Source organism: Coregonus clupeaformis, unplaced genomic scaffold (genome assembly GCF_020615455.1).
Source record: "Coregonus clupeaformis isolate EN_2021a unplaced genomic scaffold, ASM2061545v1 scaf0080, whole genome shotgun sequence".
Classification (NCBI taxonomy): Eukaryota; Metazoa; Chordata; class Actinopteri; order Salmoniformes; family Salmonidae; genus Coregonus; species Coregonus clupeaformis.
In genome coordinates, this window is record NW_025533535.1 from 2170 (window position 1) to 22979 (window position 20810).

General features: G+C 41.4%; 1 protein-coding gene across 1 annotated transcript; it reads right to left on the reverse strand.

The window, feature by feature from the left end:
* Nucleotides 1–6211: 6211 nt before the first annotated feature.
* On the reverse strand, nt 6212–20395 carry LOC123483342 (dual specificity mitogen-activated protein kinase kinase 6-like). Its single transcript, XM_045213149.1, has 10 exons — nt 20387–20395; nt 20158–20271; nt 15033–15088; nt 14974–14998; nt 14357–14408; nt 13297–13424; nt 12516–12593; nt 11004–11143; nt 7235–7280; nt 6212–6886 (listed from the first exon to the last, which is right to left on the reverse strand). Exons 1-10 carry the CDS (start codon nt 20393–20395, stop codon nt 6809–6811), a joined length of 726 nt encoding a protein of 241 aa, XP_045069084.1. The 3' UTR covers nt 6212–6808.
* Nucleotides 20396–20810: the final 415 nt, after the last annotated feature.

Consider the following 20810-nt stretch of genomic DNA (forward strand, 5'->3'; position numbering starts at 1 on the left):
TTTAATGGAAAGTGCGAGCGTGTAGAGTTAGAAGCTACACTTTTTTTTTTTAAAGCAAGCATGAATGATGGGACCAATTCAAAATTGGGGGAGATGGATGGAGATTACTGGACATACCGGCATTACAATTCTGATCTTTTTCCACTGATTCGCATTTTCACCATTCACATCAGATCTTTTCACATTAACTCTTTTTCAGAGCCGATCTGATTGGTCAAAACAGAAATTAGTGAAAAAAGTATCAGAGTTGGGCTGCCTGTCCATTACAAAAGCAGTATTTTTGTCTATGCTAAATTAAAAGTATGACCTATGACTTCCATCTAGTGGTTCTATAATCCATCTTCAGTCTAATCTAATATGATAAAACATTGAATGTCAGACGGTATCAGTTATGGAAGAGGACCATCGGAGAATGGGCTTTTAGTTTCTAACAGTGGAACACTATTCAAAAGAGACATTATTTTGAACAGTGCTGAGATTCAATCAGTGCCACATTGTGGGTGAGCAGACCCTAGCAATCATGTCTGTTGATGGCACAGCATGTACTGTATCTGTCATGCCAAGGGACAAAGGACAATAGGTCCACTAATGTGGAATGCAGGGGGTCTGGTAATGAAAGGTATGGAGTCTTGGATGGTAGTGAGACATTTACATTTTTACATTTAGCAGATGCTCTTATCCAGAGCATTCATCTTAAGATAGCTAGGCGAGGCAACCACATATCACAATCGTAGTAAGTACATTTTCCTCAATGAAGTAGTTATCGGCAAAGTTAGAGAGCTGAAAGAAAGGTGCAGCAACAGATATGAAGGACAGGAAAGGTTTTATAGCCCAGGGCTGATTGCCTCTACAGACAAGTGGAGGACATCAATGCATGGATGTTTGTATAGTTTACAGAGTAGAACACGCTACTGGACAATAGGACAAAAGAGAAGAGTGGGACTCAACACCAAGGTGGCACAGAGAACACAGCTGCCCCTAACACTTCGTTAACACAGCTGCCCTAACACTAATTTACAACATATTCAAATCTGGGTCTTTGAGACAGGAATACAGGTATGAATGTATGCAGTTTGTAATTCTTTATCTTTGTAATCTTGTTAAGCAGCATTTAAATAATATATAACTATTTTACTTAAAAGACTGTTGGAAGTTTCAAAAGCAGGACACACACAAAAGCACAAACTGACAAACTGGTAACAATGTGTTGATAAAGAAGTGTGTAATTCATTATTAAAATGTGATAATACCTAGGGCTGTTGAGGTCATGACATTTTGTCAGCCGGTTACTCATGCAAATTACTGCCGGTCTCACGGTAATTTACCATTAATTAACATAAACAAGTTTAGCATCTCCAGGGCTCCACACATAGAAGCCGTTGATGCGCGCCTTTGGAACATCTACAGTACATTTTTTTTTAAAGTCTAATAAATCTATTTAATATACACCACCACAATAAATCCATTATTTATTTTAGGCAGGTCTAAAGATGCATTATGATATGAAGAAAATGTATTTCAGAAGAATAGAATATGAGTTGGCCAACGGTCTGTTATCTGGCTATGCGCCATGTCATAGGCTGTAGGCTAGTTAATTTAGCAGACAAGATATGCTTACAAGTCCCGTGCCTTTAAAAAATATATTATATTATTTTATAGAAAGAAGATTCTAATTGAATTTAACTGAAAAAAATACAAAGGATATTTTTCCAATTCTGGAGCGAGTGCGCATATGAAGTGGCTATGTTGAGTGTAAACGTGATAATTTTAAACAGGTCCTTTATGATAGATTTAGAGTTATTTGGAAACTTTAGTTGTGAATGATAAACCTTTGAATGTCTTAGAAATCAAAGCATATATCGGCTGCATGATGCGACGATAGGCTGTTCTCTCATCAAGTGATCATATTTTCACCAATCAGACTATCCCCAATTTAATCTTGTCTTTACTAATATGTCAAATTAGTTTCGATTTAGAATTGGCCATTATCAAATGGGCAGGAACCGGGGCAGGGAAAAAATATGTAATCCAAAGGCTAGTCCGGATTTGAAACGGAGTGGGAGGTTTGAATCTATGCAACCTGCATACACATATTTTTGAAGTACAATACCAACATAGCTACTGTAGGTCAAAGCTTTGTGGTGGAAAACCTTGGTAGAGCATGGGTGGAATAGTCATTGTGGTGCTAATGTGAATTTCCTTTCTTTTTCAGCTTCAGACCAATGGCCTATTCTCATTTTAAACATCGTTTTTAGTTTTTAATACAGAAATGTCTGGGCTTATAAGAACACTCATTTTACTCCACGCATCAACCACTGTTTGAGGAGCATGCAGCCTCTGGCAGGTGATATTCCGCCCAAACTCTGTATGCCATGGGCTCTCCAACCCTGTTCCTGCAGCTACCCAGTGCTTAATTTGGGAAACTGTTCGGGAAAAGTGAAATCTGTTCGGGAACATCGATAGTAGCATGTTTTCACAACGAAACATATTTCATTAAACAGTTGACAGCCCCCCTCTCTGCGTGCTGGAGGGGGGAGGGAGAGAGAGAGAGAGAGAGAGAGAGAGAGAGAGAGAGAGAGAGAGAGAGAGAGAGAGAGAGAGAGAGAGAGAGAGATACGTATGGTGGTGAGATATCCTGTAGCTGAAGGTAATGTGTCAACCTTTTAATTATGAAAATATTTTGTGTGTAGGCCAGTGACAAAAAAATAATCTTATTTCAATCCATTTTAAATTCAAACTGTAACACATCAAAATGTGGAAAAAGTCAAGGGTTGTGAATACATTCAGAAGGCACTGTAAATTTGATGATATAGAAAAATTTGGAGGGGCTGACACTGTTAGTTATTAAGTAGCCTGGGTTACTATAAAGGAGACTGGGTTTCGGTAAGTGGGGGGAGAGGTTAAGTGCGGAAAAAGCTTAATTATGTAACCTATGCAAGCTAATGTTGAGCCTACGTATATAATCCTGCAGTGTTTAAGCCGGTACAGTACATTTGATAATGTAGAGAAATGTGGAGGGGCTGACACTGCACATAAAAGACTATACTGTACATTATGTTTGCTCTTGAGCCAAAAGGGGTCCCCTAAATATTGTCCAGAAAGGACCCAATTGGACAGAAAGGGGCACATGCTGAGTGAATAAAGTGGTCGAAGATACAGTACATCTCTTTCACTGTCAACATTTCTCCTTTTGTTTTCTGACTTGTTAGAGCGCCACATACACTGAGTATACCAAACATTAGGAACACCTTCCTAATATTGAGTTGCACCGGTGCGCCTGGCACCTACTACCATACCCTGTTCAAAGGCACTTCAATATTTTGTCTTGCCCATTAACCCCCTGAATGGCACACATACACAATCCACGTCTCAATTGTCTCAAGGCTTAAAAATCATTATTTAACCTGTCTTATCCCCTTCATCTAAACCAGGGGTGTCAAACGTACGGCCCGCGGGCCGGATCAGGCCCGCAAACGGGTTTAATCCGGACTGCGAGATGATTTTGAAAAAAACAAAAAAAAAAAAAAAAAAATTTAAAGTATAAAAATGCGCTGTGTCTCTGTCTCTGTCAAAAAAGACAAAAGTGGACGCAGAGTGCAGAGTGTTCCAAGAAAAATGGTCATCCTATTTAATCACGGAATTGAATGGGAAAGCTGTATGTTTGGTGTGTTCAGAGCATGTTGCAGTGCTGAAAGAATATAACCTTCGTCGCCACTATGTGAGTCTTCATGCCGACAAATATGACAACTTTCAAGGACAGCGGAGATGAGAGAAGGTGAATGAACTGTTGGCGGGTCTGAAGAAACAGCAGTCTGTGTTTACTCACAGCCGAGACATCAGTGACGCTGCAGTGAAAGCTAGCTACCTCATTGCTAATGAAATAGTGAGGGTGAATTTGTAAAAACATGCATGATGAAGGCAGCGGAGATTGTGTGCCCTGAAAAGCGGCAGGCTTTTGCAAATATCAGCCTGACAAGAAACACAGTTGCAGACAGGATTTCCGATCTTTCAGTGGATTTGGACAGCCAGTTGAAGCAAAAAGTAAAGTCATTTATTGCGTTTTCGGTTGCAATTGATGAAAGCACGGACATTACAGATGTTGCACAACTGGCCATTTTTTCATCCGCGGAGTTGATGACACATTGACCGTCACCGAGGAGTTCGTGGAGTTGGTGCCGATGACAGATACAACGACAGCAGCTGATATTTTTACCGCACTCGTCGGGCGCGCTGGACAGGGTCGGAGTGGACTGGTCCCGCGCTGTCAGCCTGGCTACAGATGGTGCGCCCTCAATGATCGGGAAAAAAGCAGGCGTTGTGACAAAGTTCAGAGAGAAAGTGCAATCTGCAAATGGAGGACGTGATTTTTTGACTTTTCACTGTATTTTGCACCAGGAGGCTTTGTGTTGCAAGTCATTAAAGATGGATAACGTCATGAAGGTGGTCATCCAAACTTAATTTCATCCGATCCAGAAGCCTGAATCACCGTCAGTTTGACAGCCTTCTCAGAGAGAAAGACCACATCTATGGCCTGCCATACCACACTGAGGTAAGATGGTTAAGCCGAGGTGCTGTGCTGAGAGCGTTTCTTTGATTTACGAGAAGAAATTGAACAGTTCATGGAAGAAAAAGGGCAAACCAGTGTTAGAATTTCATTCCGCAGAATGGATGCCGGACCTTGCATTTATGGTGGATGTTACAGAGCACCTGAATAACTTGAACAAACAGCTGCAAGGGCGCAACAAAGTTGTCACGCAGTATTATGACAGCATACGTTCTTTCAAGTTGAAGCTGTCATTGTGGGAGACGCAACTTGCCGGTGGTGATGCAGCTCACTTCCCCTGTCTGAAAAATGTGTGCGCGACCCAACATGTGGCAGACATGAAGCGGTTCAAATATAAAATAACTGGACTGTTACGGGAGTTTGAGCAACGCTTTCAGATTTATGTTTATGTTTTTATGTTGATGTGCTATTGTTTTTAATTGATTTTATTTTATTTGTATATTTAACCTATTCTTGACTCTGTGGTTCTTGCACTTGTTTGGGGAACAGGATTTCATTATTTTTTATCTACATTTCTGCCTGAGAAATGACACCCTGATATAGTTCTGTGATCTGTGAAACAGTTCTGTTAATCACTGAGGCATTGTGTGTTTGTGTGTTCTTTTTCTTTAGAATTTTCAAATAAACTTGACGTGTTTTATGATTAATAGTGATGTTGTGCTTGTACTATTTTGGACACACTGTCCTCAGGCTCCAGCTTTATGTTGTATGTTGATCGTATTAAAACAAAGAAAACAATCTGAAGTTGTTGTTTTTAAGTTATATATACCATGATTTTTCCGGTACGGCCCACTTGGGAATAGATTTTCCTCCATGTGGCCCCTGAGCTAAAATGAGTTTGACACCCCTGATCTACACTGATTTAAGTGGATTTAACAAGTGACATCAATAAGGGATCATAGCTTTCACCTGGATTCAACGGGTCAGTCTATGTCATGGAAAGAGCAGCTGTCCTTAATGTTTTGTATAATCAGTGTATAAGGCTTGTGTTATGAGTAACTGTTTGAATAAAGCATTACCTGTCAAGAGCAACACACAACAAATACACACACACACCACACACTGTAAAATAAGAAAGTTCTCTATTGTTAATGTAAAGTTTTCAAAGGGAAAACAGCAGTTAATAAATAAGCAAACTGCAGTATACTGTATTTTATCAGTATAAATAAATATAAGCTATATATCTTTAAAATAATAATAACAGTATAGGTAATAATATTGTAATAATAATAATAATAATGTAATAATAATAATTGTATAACTATTATCTCAAGTTCTATTCGAGTTGAACATAGAGTGGGGAGAGTCTTGTGATTGGTTCAGAACAGAGGAATATTCAGGAAGTGACTAGGAAGGTCTAGATGCATCCCTCCCACAACTGACCACAACGACATCGTCCACATATAACTCACTTTACACACAACACACACAGACACACACACACACACACACACACACAACGTGTAACTTATTTGACGAACCCACTGCAGTGCTGACTGAGGCCTCCAGCCTGTCTACAGCTCAACCATTGGACAGTCAGAGAATCTGAAATCTCTCTGTAACTATCTGCCTATCTAAGGGGACTGAAACCCACTCATTCTATACTAAATATTTTATGTACATGTGCAGTCAATTAGTAAACCAATGCAACTTGCTTTGAGTATAATACAAACATTTAGATTATACATACAGTAGATATATTCATATCACTTATTTGATTTTAAAACTCAGTTTTATGTTTTCACACCAGGTTTAAAAATATCTTAGGGATTGACCAATAGGACAGGGCATAATCCACATGTTGCTAAATTCACTAACATCGAACTGCCAAATCACTGTTTAAGCAGTGGGTCTAGTACAGTAACAAGAGTGGGACAAAATTAGAGGTCGGGGGGAGTCGCATTTCATACAAATATCATCATATATTTAAATTAATCCAGATTTCACATGGGCCGGCCCTCCAATCCTCAAAATGACAGTAATTTCCACGTTGCCCCCCCTGCCCATATCTAATATGAGGGCCTTGAAGCCTTAAGGCTAACTCCTCATTCCTCCAATATGATATCATTCTCCTTATTCATCTCCTCTGAGTTCCTCTACTGGCCCAGAGGGAGGGGTCGGGGACTGGGGAGGCAGTGGGGTCCCGCAGGTAACATGGTTTGCGATTGGTGCTTTTTTTTGTAGGTCCACCTCCCCCTGTGGCAATTGGTCAGAGCGTTGTCTTAGATCAGGGCGTGGGGCTCATCAGTCCCCGAGGATGACCTTGACAAAGCTAGCCACGTCAGTCTCTTTCGATTCATGGGAGATGAAGAAGGGATGTTGCTGGGATAAAGAGAAGAATATAAACGAGAGAAGAAGAGACAATTTAAGTGATTTATGCAAAATCAAATAAAGTATTACAATAACATACTCAACAAAAGTTTGATATATACTCAATAGCACTGATGGGATATACATTTAGTGGGGAGATGATTACAAAACATAAAGTATTACTGGACTAAGTCTGCCATCTAGTGGTGAACTGATAGTAATGGAAGTCCATCTAGTGGTGAACTGATAGTAATGGAAGTGGACATGGTCACATCAACTTTTTATTGAGCATTTCTTAGAGTTGAAAATAAAGTGTGTAACTAAATAATAAGACATCTCCAAAGTTCAAAACACACTCACCATGAGTTCTGGGTAGTTTGGCCGCTCTTTTGAATTTTTCTTTAAGCTGGGAATGAAAAGGGCAATGAGACAAAGGATTACAACTGCAATGTCTATGATTCATACAGAGATACTGTTAGATTACTCGTATCTGGTAATGTGTCACCCGCTCCACTCTACTCCAGGCAGACAATGATTGCATCAGATGCAAGTGGACATGGAACTGTCAACGGGGTAAAAAGATGAGTTGAGAAGAAAAGAGAGTGAGAGAGATAGAGTAGTAAAGCGTTCATCCTGTGATCTATGCTCCATGTGGGAGTAGAGTAGCTAAACCAGAGGACGTCATCAGTGTGTCTGCATCCTACCCCTACTGCCCTTCAATAGACAGATCTCTCAGGTGTGTGTGTGCCCATATTGTGGGGTGAGGTAAGCATATCCCCACCGCCCCCCATTACATGTTTATTAACCCTCTTCCACAGAAGGATAGTCTCTATTCAAGCCAGAGGAGAGGTTTACTCAGGTCTTCCAATTATCAATGGTCTGATAAACAGTTGAGTCACTAAGGTATAAAACAATGCTGTGATCCACTGCTGGAAAGTCCTGCTTTAACCTCTGACCTTTACAGAGCCCAGCTAAACATGGGGAAAACATCCTGGTAAGAGATTAATGATGAATACCTGCATGCATGAGCAATACTGGGACTTAATATGGTACTTAAAATATGAACACACAACGTGCAGTATGTGACCAATGAGACATTGGCTCTGGCCACAAGTAATGCACTACATACTGTAAGTCAGGGATGGGCAACCCTGACCTACAGAATGTAGTGCATTACATTGGCCAGAGCCAATGTCTCATTGGTCACATACCTGCCGTTGTGTGTCCATATTTTAAGTACCCCCCTTTGTAGGTCGGGTGCAATTTCGAAATTTGGTTGTGCATCAGCAGTTTTTTCTGTTGTTATATCAGTAACTGACAGTCACTCAATTAGCCCATGTCAGCTAACATTTTTTAGATTGGTAAATTAGTCAAGCCAGCTAACTAAACTTCTAGTAATCATGGTCAAATTACTGATCGGGGGGGCCCCCATTGATTTTGTTAATCATTCTCATTCAGATATCATATTCAAAACTGCAAACATTTTTCTCCGCCTATGGCAAAATGAGTAGAATTTCAGGAAATTAGCTGTAAAACTGAAACAAATTATCATTGCCCATGGTAAAATGAGTAGAATTGCAGCAAACTTGCTTTAAAACGACAACATTTTCTCTACACCCCATGTCAAAATGCAGGACATTAACTTTAAAAAAAAAAAAATTCTCTCCACTGTCTAGAGGGAGGCCACTAAAATGTTTCGCTCGCAAGGAGGAGGGCCCCCAACAAAATGTATAGGGCTAGGGCCGGCTCTGACTGCATGTGTGGATTTGGATGTGGGCCACTGCGGCCCCTCATGATGAGTTCAAATTTTTTGTGGACCCCACCCCGATCAAAGTTGCCCATCCCTGCTGTAGGTAATAGGTTCCCATTTCGGACAGCCATAAGACCGAAAAACTAGGGCCTACATAGTACAACACAACAGACTAAGATCCCCCATTAGCAAGGTTTTATGCTGGGAAAAATGTAATTTAGCTTTTATACTGTAGGCCTACATGTAAAACAAATGTAAAACCTTTTAGGGTTGCAGGAAGGGAAAAATGGCATGAGAAGATGCAACATATTTGGTGTGAAGACCTAACAATGCGCGGTAGACATAACAGGCTGGTGAGAATGCATATTTAGACACATTCCACAGAGGGTAGCCTAGACTCTGGAACCCAGGCATCACATTCTGTCCTGGTCATAAAGTGCTTGTGGCTATTACAACAACAACGGGAAAAATTGTCAAGAGAAATTCACTTGTGCGTCTCAATCCAGCAAGCGCTCTAGTCGGACTCATACAATAGCCAAGATATTGAGTGGAATTAGATGCGGCAAAGTACAGAAAGAAAATACTCCACATAACTGACATTGACAACACTTTTGGAGGGCCTAAATTATATACAGGTAAGCCTGGTCCCAGATCTGTTTCTGATGTCTTGCCAACTCCAATTGTCACTGTCATGACAAACATACAGTGAGGGAAAAAGGTATTTGATCCCCTGCGGATTTTGTACGTTTGCCCACTGACAAAGAAATGATCAGTCTATAATTTTAATGGTAGGTTTATTTGAACAGTGAGAGACAGAATAACAACAAAAAAATCCAGAAAAACACATGTCAAAAATGTTATAAATTGATTTGCATTTTAATGAGGGAAATAAGTATTTGACCCCTCTGCAAAACATGAGTTAGTACTTGGTGGCAAAACCCTTGTTGGCAATCACAGAGGTCAGACATTTCTTGTAGTTGGCCACCAGGTTTGCACACATCTCAGGAGGGATTTTGTTCCACTCCTCTTTGCAGATCTTCTATAAATCATTAAGGTTTCGAGGCTGACGTTTGGCAACTCGAACCTTCAGCTCCTCCACAGATTTTCTATGGGATTAAGGTCTGGAGACTGGCTATGCCACTCCAGGACATTAATGTGCTTCTTCTTGAGCCACTCCTTTGTTGCCTTTGCCGTGTATTTTGGGTCATTGTCATGCTGGAATACCCATCCACGACCCATTTTCAATGCCCTAGCTGAGGGAAGGAGGTTCTCACCCAAGATTTGACGGTACATGGCCCCGTCCATCGTCCCTTTGATGCGGTGAAGTTGTCCTGTCCCCTTAGCAGAAAAACACCCCCAAAGCATAATGTTTCCACCTCCATGTTTGACGGTGGGGATGGTGTTCTTGGGGTCATAGGCAGCATTCCTCCTCCTCCAAACACAGCGAGTTGAGTTGATGCCAAAGAGCTAAATTTTGGTCCCATCTGACCACAACACTTTCACCCAGTTCTCCTCTGAATCATTCAGATGTTCATTGGCAAACTTCAGACGGCCCTGTATATGTTCTTTCTTGAGCAGCGGGACCTTGCGGGCGCTGCAGGATTTCAGTCCTTCACGGCGTAGTGTGTTACCAATTATTTTATTGGTGACTATGGTCCCAGCTGCCTTGAGATCATTGACAAGATCCTCCCGTGTAGTTCTGGGCTGATTCCTCACCGTTCTCATGATCATTGCAACTCCACGAGGTGAGACCTTGCATGGAGCCCCAGGCCGAGGGAGATTGACAGTTCTTTTGTGTTTCTTCCATTTGCGAATAATCTCATCAACTGTTGTCACCTTCTCACCAAGCTGCTTGGCGATGGTCTTGTAGCCCATTCCAGCCTTGTGTAGGTCTACAATCTTGTCCCTGACATCCTTGGAGAGCTCTTTGGTCTTGGCCATGGTGGAGAGTTTGGAATCTGAATGATTGATTGCTTCTGTGGACAGGTGTCTTTTATACAGGTAACAAACTGAGATTAGGAGCACTCCCTTTAAGAGTGTGCTCCTAATCTCAGCTCGTTACCTGTATAAAAGACACCTGGGAGCCAGAAATCTTTCTGATTGAGAGGGGGTCAAATACTTATTTCTCTCATTAAAATGCAAATCAATTTATAACATTTTTGACATGCGTTTTTCTGGATTTTTTTGTTGTTATTCTGTCTCTCACTGTTCAAATAAACCTACCATTAAAATTATAGACTGATAATTTCTTTGTCAGTGGGCAAACGTACAAAATCATCAGGGGATCAAATACTTGTTTCCCTCACTGTAACAACGACTTGGAAAGACAGCCCAAACAGATCTGGGAACAGGCTAGCTTTACAGGAGAGGAGAACGTACCACAGGGAGGTGAAGTCAACAAATTCAGGGGAGAACTGGTCAACAGGGAGCTGGGGTGATGGTTCCTCCACCACCTGCTTCAGCTGCTGGAAGGGTGTGCCCCACGAGTCATAGGGAAACCGCAAGATGGCCAGCTCAATCTGAAGAGGGTGGCACAGGATATGACTGGGCATGAGATATGACAGGGCACAGGATATGACAGGGCACAATATATAACAGGGCACTGGTAGAGGTCAGGCTATTCATGGGTTGCATGTTTCGTCACAATATTGATTTTAATCAAAATATTTAATCAAAAGTGCCTTACAATGGCTTATAAATACAATACCATTCAAAGGGATGCAAATCATTTATAGGAAAACCTTTTATCATCATTTTGATGTCGCCAGATTGACTTTAGATGCAGTATAACGTTAGCTAGTTAGCTAAGATTGAGGGGAGGCCCCCTGATTTTAGCTAGCTAACATTAGCATTGCTAGCTATTTTTGACGAACTTTGCTAGCTAATGACAACATTGCCATCTGTCTAAAGTAAATTTGACAACATAATGCTGGCAAAGTTGTTTCCTACAAAACATTTGACTACTTTAGCAACGTCATCGTATTTCCAGGCACTATAGTGTAATTTACACTAAACAGTCGTTAGCCTCCGTCCAGAATGACTGGGCTTATCACGACTTTAGGGCACCACTATTGCGCCACCGGTAGAGGACGGCTTGAGAACGTTCAAAACAATGGCATGACGTGACCTAGTGACGGAGGTGCAACCTATGAATATGAATGCAGCATTGTATTATTGTACATAAAATGCACTAAGCTAAAGATTCTGTCATTAGATGCCAGAAATTGGGTGATTTGTGACCCTAAACCCCTCAAACTCAATCTGGACCTTGAAGCCAGTTCCACTGCGTTTTTTAATTGTTCCCCTCTAATCATTATTGATTTAGACCTGTGACACCAGGTGTGTGCAAATAATTATCATGTAAAGAGAAAAACAGTAGGGTAAGAGTTTAATACCCCTGCCCTAGACAGTGTTACATTTCTGAAAACTACCATAGCCAGTTGGAGGATCGTCACATGTTCTTTTGAGACCAACCTGTTATTGGGTGTGACAGAATTTAGGATGTGTAAATGAGAGATAGGAATATTTAATAGCGCTCCTGATAAAATGTCGAGACACCAGTTAGTCTAGAGCAGAGCAGTAGAGGGTCATCATGTCTCACTGAAAGAAGGCAGGGCTTTTCTTGAACATGTAAAACATGTGCTTTTTGCACAAGAATTCATTTCAATTCAATATAACTTTATTTGTCCATTTAGGACTATTACTAGCAATATAGAAAATGTCATTCAGAAAAAAGTAAAATATAACGTTTTATCTGTGGTTACTGTATCAGAGGTTGCTAGTGATATTCATAAATCATATAATATAGGCCTACTAGTGTAATAATCATATAATACGTTTGTAATAATAAATGAATAATCTGCATAAGTAAAAATGTTAATAGAGACTCACCATAGTGATTCCTAAACTCCAGATGTCAGACTTGACGTTGTAGCCTTTCTGACTCGTCTCTGGATTGATCCTCTCCGGCTGGGGGGCAGAACGACGCGCACGCACACACACACACACACACACACACACACACACAGCACGAGACCCGGATAATATCACTTTAGCATAGCAAACTGACATTAGTCGTCCTAGACGACCCAAACTCCCCCGTCATCTGTACCTCCAACACACACAGCCCATTCTGTTCTTTGAGTGCTACCAGGCCCTAAAAACCGCTCAGCCAATCAAAGGCTCTGTGGACACACTGTTTGGGCACACAGCAGTTAAAAGCTAACTGGGGTTATTAAAGGGCATGGCTAATGACATAACATAGAGACCTGTAGCACTTAAACATATAGGTAACAAGCAGCCAATGCAGTTCAAACTTGTACAATAATAAATTAACATGAACATCATGTATCATATCTCTGTTCTGTAAACAGTTATTCACTGAGCCAGCATAAAGAGATTGAACAGGATCTTATGCACTTACAAATTCGTAACATATTGTACAAATTGGAATTCGTAACATGTCATATGAATTGCAGGAAATGTATTTATTTGTATAACTTTTTTGCAGGACGTAACATATCATAGGAAATGGATGACGTTGTACACAACTGTGCAACAGTTTTGGGGACCAGCTTTGGGTCATGAGCATCTTTAAGCTTAAATCCTTTCTAGTTTGTTTTGACTGAGTAGACCTCTCCTACCACACACCCACACACACACAACCGCTCACCGCCATGTAGGGCTTGCAGCCGGCATCCATGGTCTTGGCCACGGAGTCCACCAGGTAAGCGCTGATCCCAAAGTCACACATCTTCACCTGGCCCTGTGTGTTGATCAATACGTTCGATGGCTTCACATCTGAGGGAGAGAGAGGGGGAGAGAGAGAGAGAGATGGAGGGGAGAAAGAGAGGAGGAGAAGGAGATGGAAGGATATAGAGAGAGGAGAGAGCAAGAGAGAGAGATGAAAGAAAGATATGGAAGAGAGAGAGGAGTGTGAGGGAAGTGAAAGAGAAACAGGGGTCATCACTGATTTAATCTGCCGTGTCAGTTACCCACAGCGACAGAACTGGGAAGCAGTTAACGGTCTCAAACACACAGCCCTCAAAACACTTCCGCAGCAGGAATGTGGTCGCTGGCTAGGCGTAGTTGTGTCACTTTATTTTAGTAACCTGCAATCATCTTAAATTACTACATGCGATGTTAATACAGAAACAGCCGCATGTCGGTTCACGGTTGGAACACTGAGGTTTTAGACACAAGAAATCAACACTTTGACCTTTGGTGAGGCATGGTTTTAAAGGATGGACACTAGTCCAACTGTTTTAAGGTGTACCCTATAGAGATGCATGATACAGGTAACTGCCAAAATAAAGGAAAAAACAACATAAGTGTCTTATTAGGCGTTGGGCCACCACAAGCCGCCAGAACAGCTTCAGTGCGTCTTGGCATAGATTCTACAAGTGTCTGAAACTCTATTGGAGGGATGCGACACCATTTTTCCACAAGAAATTCCATAATTTAGTGTTTAGTTGATGGTGGTGGAAAACGCTGTCTCAAGCGCCACTCCAGAATCTCCCATACGTGTTCAATTGGGTAGAGATCTGGTGACAGACACACACATATACACACACCCTTTAAATGTGACCCTAAGCATGATGGGATGTTAATTGCATAATTAACTCAGGAACCACAACTTACATTGTATTCATCATTTACTCAAATGTTTCCTTTATTTTGGCAGTTGCATATTTTAATATAAAACGTTCCATTTAAATCTGTGATGTTCTTACCTCGGTGGATCACTGACAGATTACTGCGCAGATGTTCCAGATCCTTCACTACCTGTAACCAGTGAGATTAGAACATGAGAACATTAGAACAGAACACCGACACATTAGCAGTAAGAGAAGGAGGAGATTGGGGAATCCATATGGTTGCATCTATTATTTATTCATTCTTAGTATATTTAGCATCTAGCATGAATGAACACATTTAGTCAACTACATGTACTGTATACCCATGTACAGTACTAGGCTATTCCTCTTGGTCTACAGACTGACTGATCTGACAACAACACGTTCATAATATACTGTATATTCCTACACATAACCAACCCATGTATTATTCTTCTTGGTCTCTAGGCTGACTGATAACTGTAGTCCTACTCACATGAATTAAGGAAGTAGGGCCAATCCCAAATCATCCCCTAAACCCTATGCACTTGTGGAGATCTGAGAGGATTTGATTGTTATAAGCAATATGCTGAAACTTCCAGATAGCCTATCAGAGGGCAAGGTGGAGCTATTACCAATATGATTACACCGGTCAATTTCGGCTCAGATCTCCACAAATACATAGGGCGCAGAGCTTAGGGGGACGATTTGGATTGGGCCCTAGTCCTACTCACCGACTGCCATTTTTCCAAGTATGTCCTCGGGGATGGTCATGCCTTTATCTATCACCTGCTTGTAGAATTTATCCAGAGAAGTGTCCATCAGCTCCATACAGATCCACACGTCACCCTGATGACACAACAAGGGGCATCATTCAGATAAGAGTCTAGGGGAGGATACAGTAAGAGGGAGAGATGGAGAGAGGGTGGAAATTGAGAGAAATAGAGATGGAAAGAGGGTTATAAGCAATGGAAAAAAGGCAAGACAGAAAGATGGAGAGAGGGGTTGAGAGAGGGATTGGAAAAACACAGAGCCAGACCACATTCCTGACACACGGTTCGACTAACAGGAAAAGAGCTTTTTCCAATGTGCTCTGCTGCAGAGGGATATCCTGTGGAACGCTCTTTTCTCTTCAGGAGGAAGGTAACTATATCCGGAAATATCAGGAATTCTTTATTTGTTTATCTTGACTACAACATAAAAGGCTCTGCCCTCCCACATCTCTACGCTACCGGTCTGAATGGCAGCCCATCATAGAGTACAATGCCATTGTATAAATGAAGGCTGTAATGGCAGTGTAGGAAGCCTTATGTTCCATATAGTTAGGAAGAGGCCTAAGTTAGTTGCTAAGTACCTGCCTCTATGAACATACAGATGCGGTCAAATATATTGGCACCGATGCACGATTCACTGTTTCTCCTAAAATAAGTTTACATTTTAAAACTTTGTTGTTTACACTAGTATTTGTTTTATTTACAACTGATCAAAACTGAAATGAAGATTTTTCATCTCAAAGTAAAAAATGTCCGGACTACACACTAACAAAAAATGGTCCTATATAGTGCCAAATAAGGGTTATTTGGCTTGTAACAATAGTGGATCCCTTTTTGGTGCTATTTACAGTGCCTTCAGAAAGTATTCACACGCCTTTACTTTTTCCATATTTTGTTGTGTTACAGACTGAATTTAAAATTGATTAAATTTAGATTGTGTCACTGATCTACACACAATATAACATAATGTGAAATTGAATTTTGTTCGTAGACATTTTTTTGAAATGTATAAAAAATGAATGGCTGAAATGTCTTGAGTCAATAAGTATGCAACCCCTTTGTTATGGCAAGTCTAAATAAGTTCAGGAGTAAAGATGTGCTTAACAAATCGAATAATAAGTTGCATGGACTCATTCCGTGTTCAATAATAGTGGTTAACATGATTTTTGAATGACTACCCCATCTCTGTACCCCACACATGCAATAATCTGTAAGGTCCCTCAATCGAGCAGTGAATTTCAAGCACAGATTCAACCACAAAGATCAGGGAGGTTTTTCAATGGCTCACAAAGAAGGGCACCGATTGGTAGATGTGTAAAAATATCAAAATCAGAAGTTGAATATCTTGTTGAAGTTATTAATTAGGCTTTGGGTGGTGTATCAATACACCCAGTCACTACAAAGATACAGGCGCCCTTGCTAACTCAGTTGCCAGAGAGGAAGGAAACTGCTCAGGGATTTCACCATGAGGCCAATGGCGATTTTAAAACAGTTAGAGTTTAATGGTTGTGATATGAAAAATCTGAGGATGGATCAACAACATTGTAGTTACTCCACAATACTAACCTAAATTACAGATTTAAAAAATATATATTCCAAAACATGCATCCTGTTTTCAACAAGGCACTTAAGTAATAGTGAAAAAACTAATTGGAAAACACATCACTGAGTACCACTCTTCATATTTTCAAGCATGGTGGTGGCTGCATCATGTTTTGGTATGCTTGTCATCGGCAAGGACTAGGGAGTTTTTTTTGTTGATAAAAATAAACGGAATACAGCTATAAGCACAGGCAAAATCCAAGAGAAAAACCTGGTCTGCTTTACAACTAGTGCATAGCGATTAGTGCTTTTTGAGGTCAGTTCGGTTTGATTATGAAAAAATTATCACTACAATTCCCTTCAGCCCAGCGTCCCATATACTTCTTGATTTAATGTCTCTTGTGAATGATTTAATTTCTCTCTATAGAAACGGGCTCACAAAAAAAACAGAAATGAATGGAATTCAAGTAATTGAATCGACGTCAGTCAATTAGTTGTTTAATAACCAAAAAATAAAACAAATCGGTTAATCACTCAGCACTATTTCCAACAGACACTGGAAGACGATTTCACCTTCCAGCAGGACAAAGACCTAAAACACAAGGCCAAATCTACACTGGAGTTGCTTACCAAGATGACATTGAATGTTCCTGAGTGGCCTAGTTACAGTTTTGACTTAAATCGGCTTGAAAATCTATGGCAAGACTCGGAATGATCATCAATAAACTTGACAGAGCTTGAATATATTTTTTAAGAATAATGGGTAAATATTGTACAATCCAGGTGTGCAAAAGGTATATATATAAAGTATTGACTCAGGGTTGTAAATACTTATGTAAATGAGATATGTATGTATTTCATTTTCACATTTGCTAAAATATCTAAAAACATGTTTTCACTTTGTCATTATATGGGGTATTGTGTGTAGATGGGTGAGAAAAAAATATATTGAATCCATTTTGAAATCAGGCTGTAACACAACAAAATATGAAATAAGTCAAGGGGTATAAATATTTTCTGAAGGCACTATACAGTGGGGGAAAAAAGTATTTAGTCAGCCACCAATTGTGCAAGTTCTCCCACTTAAAAAGATGAGAGAGGCCTGTAATTTTCATCATATGTACACGTCAACTATGTCAGTCTATGACTAGGGTGGCTGGAGTCTTTGACAATTTTTAGGGCCTTCTTCTGACACCGCCTGGTATAGAGGTCCTGGATGGCAGGAAGCTTGGCCCCAGTGATGTACTGGGCCATACGCACTACCCTCTGTAGTGCCTTGCGGTTGGAGGCCGAGCAGTTGCCAAACCAGGTGGTGATGCAACCAGTCAGGATGCTCTCGATGGTGCAGCTGTCAGTCTCCTAAGGGGGAATAGGCTTTGTCGCGCCCTCTTCACGACTGTCTTGGTGTTTTTGGACCATGATAGTTCGTTGGTGATGTGGACACCAAGGAACTTGAAGCTCTCAACCTGTTCCACTACAGCCCCGTCGATGAGAATGGGGGCGTGCTCAGTCCTCTTCTTTTTCCTGTAGTACACAATCATCTCCTTTGTCTTGATCACGTTGAGGGAGAGGTTGCTATCCTGGCACCACACGGCCAGGTCTCTGACCTCCTCCCTATAGGCTGTCTCATCGTTGTCGGTGATCAGGCCTACCACTGTTGTGTCGTCAGCAAACATAATGATGGTGTTGGAGTCGTGCTTGGCCATGCAGTCATGAGTGAACAGGGAGTACAGTAGGGGACTGAGCACGCACCCCTGAGGGGCCCCGTGTTGAGGATCAGCGTGGCAGATGTGTTGTTACGTACCCTTACCACCTGGGGGCGGCCCGTCAGGAAGTCCAGGATCCAGTTGCAGAGGGAGGTGTTTAGTCCCAGGGTCCTTAGCTTAGTGATGAGCTTTGAGGGCACTATGGTGTTGAATACTGAGCTGTAGTCAATGAATAGCATTCTCACATAGGTGTTCATCTTGTCTAGGTGGGAAAGGGCAGTGTGGAGTGCAATAGAGATTGAATCATCTGTGGGGGCGGTATGCAAATTGGAGTGGGTCTAGGGTTTCTGGGATAATGGTGTTGATGTGAGCCATGACCAGCCTTTCCAAAGCACTTCATGGCTACAGATGTGAGTGCTACTGGTCGGTAGTCATTTAGGCAGGTTATCTTAGTGTTCTTGAGCACAGGGACTATGGTGGTCTGCTTGAATCATGTTGGTATTATAGACTCAGTCGGGGACATGTTGAAAATGTCAGTGAAGACTCTTGTCAGTTGGTCAGCGCAGGCTCGGAGTACACGTCCTGGTAATCCATCTGGCCCTGCGGCCTTGTGAATGTTGACCTGCTAAAAGTCTTACTCACATCGGCTACGGAGAGCGTGATCACATAGTCATCCGGAACAGCTGATGATCTCATGCATGCTTCAGTGTTGCTTGCCTCAAAGCGAGCATAGAAGTTATTTAGCTTGTCTGGTAGGCTCGTGTCACTGTGCAGCTCACGGCTGTGCTTCCCTTTGTAGTCTAATAGTTTGCAAGCCCTGCCACATCCGACGAGCGTTCGAGCCAGTGTAGTACGATTCAATCTTAGTCCTGTATTGACTCTTTGCCTGTTTGATGGTTCGTCGGAGGGCATAGCAATTTCTTATAAGTGTTCGGGTTAGAGTCCCGCTCCTTGAAAGCGGCTGCTCTACCCTTTTAGCTCAGTGCAGATGTTGCCTGTAATCCATGGATTCTGGTTGGGGTATGTACGTACGGTCACTGTGGGGATGACGTCATCGATGCACTTATTGATGAAGCCAGTGACTGATGTGGTGTACTCCTCAATGACATCGGAAGAATCCCGGAACATATTCCAGTCTGTGCTAGCAAAACAGTCCTGTAGCTTAGCATCTGCGTCATCTGACCACTTCCTTATTAACCGAGTCACTGGTGCTTCCTGCTTTAGTTTTTCCTTATAAGCAGGAATCAGGAGGATAGAATTATGGTCAGATTTTCCAAATGGACGGCGAGGGAGAGCTTTGTACGTGTCTCTGTGTGTGGAGTAAAGGTGGTTTAGTTTTTTTCCTCTGGTTGCACATTTAACATGCTGGTAGAAATGAGGTAGAACGGATTTAAGTTTCCCTGCACTAGGAGCGCTGCCTCTGGATGAGCATTTTCCTGTTTGCTTATGGCCTTATACAGCTCATTGAGTGCAGTCTTAGTGCCAGCATCGGTTTGTGGTGGTAAATAGACAGCTACGAAAAATATTGATGAAAACTCTTGGTAAATAGTGTGGTCTACAGCTTATCATGAGATATTCTGCTGTTGTTTACAAATATACACAGACCGCCACCGGAGTCAGACGTTCTATCCTGCCGATGTAGCGTATATCAATCAATAAATCAAGTCTATCCATCCAACTAACTTATTACATCAACAGCTGTCACTATGGCTGCCCAATTCTGATTTTTTGCCCAATTATTGACAAAAGAGCTGATCTGATTGGTCAAAATACCAATTAGTGGGGAAAAAGATCAGAATTAGGCTGCCTCTATAAACGCAGCCAAAGTGCTTTTGCTAGTATCCTGAACTAGATCTCCTTAAAGAGAACATCCATAACATCATCAAATCTCACATACCTTCACTGCCATGATCAAGCCACTGGGCATGTGCCTCATCTTGTCCACCACACCGTACGCCCCTCTTCCCAGCTCGTCAATCTGCTCCAGGTCATCGGCTTTCATCACAAAGTTCTGCTCAGGCCAGACAGGGGAGAGAGCAATGTCAGGCTTGATTCAAACATTAAATGGGTGACACATTGACGTGAGAGAGAGAGAGTGAGTAAGACTGGGTCAAATTCTCCCTTACTTCTCCCATACTTGAAGTAATCACTGAACACAAAAAGAGAGGGATAAAGAGAGGTCCTTGGGGTTTTTGGTACCCAATCCTCATCTTGTGCAAACAAACAGAAACAGAGAGTGAAAAACACTACAAGAAACACTAAATCCTAATCTACCAACATACGGGGTCATTCTAGGTGGGAGTATCTCTCTTCTCCTCTTTGTTTGAGAGTGCTGCTTTGGCTCGGAGCTATGTCTTTGTTTAAACAACTACTCCAACAAAAGTTTATCAACATGGAAAGCTTTGGACATTGAAACACTAAATACTGTATATAGTCTATTCTAAGGGGTTGATGGGTTGAGTCCAAAGACGCCACAAATGTCCCTTTTCATCTGAAAGAATAGTTTACGTAAATCATGGGACCATTTTAGTTTTCTTACACTTTATACAA

Coding starts and splice junctions, on each gene's coding strand:
- LOC123483342 (XM_045213149.1), bottom strand. Junction 13,425..14,356: donor TCTGTCAGTGATCCACCGAG/GTAAGAACATCA, acceptor TCTCTCCCTCAG/ATGTGAAGCCATCGAACGTA. Junction 12,594..13,296: donor GCTGCAAGCCCTACATGGCG/GTGAGCGGTTGT, acceptor TCTGCCCCCCAG/CCGGAGAGGATCAATCCAGA.